The sequence below is a fragment of the Diadema antillarum genome, unplaced genomic scaffold, assembly GCF_040938485.1.
Source record: "Diadema antillarum isolate AM-2024a unplaced genomic scaffold, OU_Dant_1.0 scf00000184, whole genome shotgun sequence".
In the NCBI taxonomy this organism is placed as follows: domain Eukaryota; kingdom Metazoa; phylum Echinodermata; class Echinoidea; order Diadematoida; family Diadematidae; genus Diadema; species Diadema antillarum.
In genome coordinates this window covers 597,041-603,040 of record NW_027271073.1, presented here as the reverse complement: position 1 = coordinate 603,040, position 6,000 = coordinate 597,041, and the positions used below count along the sequence as shown (strand labels likewise).

The 6,000-nt window shown below is 39.2% G+C and overlaps 1 protein-coding gene across 2 annotated transcripts in view; it reads left to right on the top strand.

Annotated features, from left to right (window-relative positions):
* Positions 1-2,200: 2,200 nt before the first annotated feature.
* Positions 2,201-6,000, top strand: part of LOC139723286 (uncharacterized protein ZK1073.1-like) — a 63,722-nt gene continuing 59,922 nt past the window's right edge. The window contains exons 1-2 of one of the 2 annotated variants that reach the window (XM_071634545.1): positions 2,201-2,309; positions 2,555-2,805. In XM_071634545.1, coding sequence (XP_071490646.1) covers positions 2,788-2,805 — 18 coding nt within the window. In that variant the 5' untranslated portion in view covers positions 2,201-2,309; positions 2,555-2,787. The remainder of the gene's footprint in view (positions 2,310-2,554; positions 2,806-6,000) is intronic. The other variant, XM_071634546.1, reaches the window with a different exon arrangement.

Genomic DNA, 6,000 nt, shown 5'->3' with positions numbered 1-6,000 from the left:
CTCTCTCTGCGGAGGAAATATTCCTCTCACGCCCTGTCTTCTCGACATAGACCTGACTTCAGGAATCTCTCGATTGCAATCAGGGGAGGTCGTGGTTGATTCCTGCCAACGATTCGTCTCCTTAAAGGTTGGAGTCCTCTTTGACACACCCTCCAAAATTCAGAAATTTTGTCGTACGTATTCTCCCCCCCCCCATTTTTGGATTCACGAACACCTTCGAAATAGTGAACTTTTTTTGTTTTGTTTTAATTTTCGTATCAAAAAATTTCGAAACAGCGTACCTCATTTCATTTTCGGATTAACGAAAATTCGGAATAACGAACCTTAGGAAAAACGCCACAAAAGTTCAGATCAACGAACCCTTGTTTATTTTCAGATTAGCGAAAATCTACATGATTTGTGTGCTTTGGAATAACGAACCTTCCAGGAACCTTCGGAATAACGATAGTCATTTCATTTCCGGATTAACAAACCTTCGGACAATGAACATCTTAGTCTGACCGTAATATCTGCCAAGAGAGCGCGAATAATGCAGTGATATTTTTCGCTGTTATTTCACACTGCATTTCAATTGGTTAGATACTTTGAGATTTCCGCGGGCTTGTTACGACACAAAAAAATACCAGGGACCACTGATCCAAGTCCCACATAATATGGATAGAGAAATATAAGCTATTCAAAATAATATATCTATTTCGGCAGTAGTTTTCTGGCGTAACCTTTGAATGCAAGTTGTTTAAACCTGTTATAGACTGCCTTACAAGAAAACCATGCCTTGCAAGTATCATGCGAGGAATTTGGAGAAGATTATGATATTATGCCCAGAATCGAATGGTTCCTTTTTTGAAGCTGTATCGGCAGAAAGAAAGTAGATTGAAAAATGTGAGCGCTATTTAAGGAAATGATTTACTCGCATTGAAAGACTGATCGCCTGATTTCGACGTAATTCTTCAGCTTCAACACAGAAAACAAAGATTTCAAGTTAAGACAATTTTGGTTAGACATGGACTTGTGGTATACACCGACGGGAATTCAGTATAGCTTGGGTTTTGTTTTTCTTCCTTTTTTGATAGCTCCTGGCATGGCAGAAACTTAGGATCCTGCAGCGTACCCTTAATTTCAGAAACACGAAGATGAATATTCAGGAGTACATGCAATATTACAGGGCAGTTTTGAGGAGAAAATGTGATGCATGTTTCATACGACTATCGTATCGTATACAACTTTTGGCCAATCATGATGAGTTATTTTGAATAACGATCAGAGGTCATTCAGAATGTATTTTTTCTTTGTAAAAAATCCTCATGTCTCGACATTTGTTTCAATATATTGATAAAGCTTTTTGATGTATCGTTTGCACATTTTGAAGAGGAACTGATACAGAAGTGAAATTTGTTTTCCAAAATGGACAATATATTGGACACTAATCTTCAGAGCGTCTTCATCATAATAAGTTTCTTCAACCCATAACTGCTATATACAAATCAGTCTTGAAATCAAAAGATAATATCTTATTTCGCTGTGATCTCTGACCTTTAAATGAGGAAATAGAAAGAGATAGATAGAGAGAAAGGAGACCTCCCTAGAATGTAAACAGACTTCGTGCCAAATCAAAGAGTCTACGATTCATCCTGGGACCAGTGGGATGAAACAGGTGTCTTCTCAGATCTCCACGTCCTCCTGAACTTCGAAATTACCCCTCTCCATCTTCCTCCTACTGTTTGGTGAAGAGTGATGCAAGAGTCATTCTAAAAGGGAAACACCAGTCGTGAAGGGCAGATGTCTACTTGGAGTAATGAGCAAAAGATTACTACTCCGCTCTCGGTATGACTCGTGCCATTACTCAGTCAATATTTGGGTGTCGAATTGTGTGTATACAAACACAACACTGCCACTGGGCAGACGAGCGCAGGAGTAAAACCCTCCGGAGTCCCCATACACACACGCAAACACAAGTCAAGACGTAACAAGACCCCCATCCATGCTTCCAATAACCTACACTCGTGGAACTCTAGAATTACATGACGACATTAAGTACACAGCAACTGGCGGCATTACAACGCCGCAACAATCAAGTTTAAGTTTGCCTCCTCCCGGCCTTGCTTGCAAAAATGACGCGGAAGACTACCCCCAGCGGAGCACGTACTCCACACGTTCGTCCTGTTTGTTGCGCATTCGCATATTCGATCGCCGCGCAGACGCACCGCAGCCACCGACTCTTCGATATCTTGCTTTGACGTCTGCTCGAGCTTTGTCTATTATTGTATTCCTTTTCCTTTCGGATTATTTGATTTCCTTTCATACTTAACGTATGTATCCGCGACGCTTCAGTGTATCATCTCGCCATATCTTGAGAGCGAAATATTCTTCTCTTCGTTAATGATTGATTTAGCCCCTGCTCAATGACGCTTATCTCTCCTTCAAAGCTCTATCAGTCTGACCCTTTCTTAATCTGGTCTCGCGCGCTTTCGGAGGTCCAATAATATTGTGTGAAGTCTCATTAAGACTTCTCTGTGCATATATCTGATAAGTGTTTTTTTTCTCTCTCTTTCAGGCCTCTCGCGCCAACCGATTACTGAACACTCGTTGCTGGCAGACCGACGTGGCGACAGTAACGTTGCTTCTCCAATGCGTACAGACATCAAAGGAACAAAATCGGGACACTACAAGAATTCGTTTTAACTCTATCGTTACCAGGATCTATTTTGAGTGACTAAAGGAGGTATAATTGCTACAACCAGACTGTGATATCTTGCACTTGCTGTAAAGACCCATCATCACCCCACAATGAGCAGATTACCACTGGTAAGTACTCGCTGTCCTTACGCAGGTATTTGAAAAGTGAAATGTTGTCTTATGTATTATGTGGCATTTTAGCGGACCCGCCTTGGCAGGGACAAGAAAGAAGAGAAAAAACATTAAGTAGTGCAGTATTCGTCGTTTTTGTTATGCGGATGATTCTCTGCTCAAATATCCAGCTATTTTGACAAATCCAAATCATTTTGACGTGTTTTCATCCCTTTAGGTATACTGCCTCATTCATACAAGTTGTAACGTTTGTTATGGTAAGATTTTACTTAATCACTCGATGTTTTTTTTCTGTGCGCTTAATTAGCGTTTGATAGCAATTTAATGGTCATATAATCCTTTATCTCTCCGTGAGGTGACATTATGTATATAATATGAATTTCTGGTATAGGACATGCCTTTCGGGGTTTGTCGTGTCTTATTATACATTTAATTTTTTGTTTGCGCTATTTGAAAAAGAATTTACTGTATGCGATTTTGTCGACTGTTTGCTTTGTCTTTATAAATATGTTGTAGGCCTATACTTGTATTACAAAGATAATTGAAACACGGGATCAATTTGCTACTGCACCAATGAATGACTTCATATGAATTGTGCATTGTTCTAATCTCCTCTTCTATTAACTAAAGTCCATGTTTGAACAAGGACGGTTTGAACTGGCTGTATGTTTTCGATAATCATCGCTTGATTTCATACACGGAAGAGCTCAATAAAGAAGGTTGAATCTGGTTGAGCGTTGAGGGTGGAATACGATGAAGTTATGCGTTTAAAGCATGCTAGATGTCTACAGAGTGTAAAGCAAAGTTAGATGGTTGTTTCTTTTACTGAAAACGTGGACAGAATAATGAAACCAAACAGTCGCTGCCCGAAACTATTTAAATGCTTGCCTTGAGTTCACCCAGAGCGGAACATATACATGCAGCTCAAGAAAAGGAGAGAGAGAGAGAGAGAAAGAAAGAAAGAAAGAAAGAAAGAAAGAAAGATCGGAGAGGGAGACAGGAGAGAGAGAGAGTTTGTATACCTTTGTGTTTGTGTGTGTAAAAAGCGCTCTTGTGTACAGTAAATTTATTGATATTTGTTGACCCTCTGCGTTTTACATTCATTTCCTGTCCATCTATATGAATGTGTGTGAAACGTGTGTACATTCACTCCTTGGTACAGAAAAGGTTCGGCGCAAATTAATGTCCCATTTTTTTTTTCTAATAGAATTACATTGCGGATTTGGCATGATGAAGCAAAAACAGCAGTAATTGAAAAGTGTATGTATATGTAGACGATCGTTACAGAAATACATTTTTTTTTTTTAGTGTTTATGGTAATGATTAAAGCAGAATTCACACAAAATTCACTACATAACCAAAAACACCCTAGGTATAAATGCTATCCTTGCGAATAGGGAAAGATGGCGTATATAGATATCCTATTGTTTTGGTGTCTTAACCCGTCAAGGACAAGCTGATTTTGCTATAGCATGCATTTCCTATATACAGACACCTGCCCGAGTATACTCGGGACAAGTCTTCAATGGGTTAATGAATAATGAGTGGACAGCAAACCATTTGGACAGAATGAAGTGGCGAGACGATGGGTTAGAGGTAGATGAGTCCTGAATTACTCTAAACTCCCTTGGCTGTGTCACCATCAATCTCAGACAACCAGAGTGTTTAGTTAGAGAATGAAGGGAGGTATGGATGAAAGGACAAGGTCCGGAGATTGGGGATTGGGGAGGTGGGGGGGGGGGGGGGGGCTTCTCCGAGTCGTCGCTGGGATGGAGAGGTGAAAAATACGTGGCACTTGGTATTCAGAAGATTGTAAGTGCATCCTGAATGCTAAAGGAGCGAGGTGTTCAGTCTGAAGAACCCCGAGGACACACTGAATGTTGCTACGATGACACAAGCACGAACGATACTCCTCTGGGGACCAAAAAGTAGACCCCCCCCCCCCCCAAAAAAAAAATAATAATAATAATAAATAAAAAAAAATGCTTACATTATTATAAGTCATCATTACACTTACCATAAGGTATTCTAGAATGAATGTTGGTTAGTCGGTTGGTTGGTATTTATTCCGTCAAAATAAAAGCAATCGTGCAAATACAGCAATTATATGACACATTTTTACACACGATAGAAACAGCTGGATAGCCTCACTCAGCGAATAGCCATCAAGACACGCTGCTTTACAGGAGGATCCAGTTTACATTGTAAGTGAATTCATTCGATACCATTGTCATTATGACATAATGGAAGAACAAAAAACAAACAAACAAACAAACAAATGTGAATTATAATATTACAACGTTCACAAACTTCTTTTATAATTACATGATTTTATATGACATTTTTTCGGAACTTCGTACACTCTGGCTATTAGTTATAATTCAATGTCCCATGAGATGGTATATTCAGTGTAATATCTCAGATACGCGGATTTCCTTCTTGAATTGAAAACACACACACACACACACACACACACACACACACACACACACACACACACACACACACTGAGTTCCGTTGTTAAGATCGTAAAAGAAAACAACTGTTTAACCAGAGCTGCATAGCGCCGAACTTTTTTTCAGTTATCAAACTATTTACCCTGCCTGTGTTTTATCTATGTCCACAACCCCCTCCTTCTATATTTTTATATACGCTAATAAACTATTGGATGTTATGGTATTATGATTTTCGGTAATTGTGTACATAGATCTATCCGGTTTAAAATACAGATAACTTATGTTGGCCATAACTGGGAGCTTCCAAAATAAGAGGAATAGATGATTCAGTTTGGGTTATGCAATGAGCCAATAACAGGTGCATTACTCTTTCATTGAATGAGTAACTAGACTTGTGTAGACAAAATTCATCGCTTAAAAAAGAGCGCCCATGCAAACCGAACATCGGGATATAAGGGGGTTTGTCGCTTTGAACAGTCAGCGTTTGGATTTTGGAAATTTTGTCAGTGATTTGGGATCTATAACAACGACGTGGTAATGATAATATCAATAATGTACTTTTAAGGTGTTCTTTACGCGGACGTGCATGTTTGTGCATTGTGTGGATTTATAACATTGACTGTTCGTGTAAAGATGATGATCGCATAAAGTATTATAGGACTACATGCATTGGATTCGTTATTACAACGCTAATGGCTATTATTAAATTTGAATACGAATCGCGTAAAAGACTGAT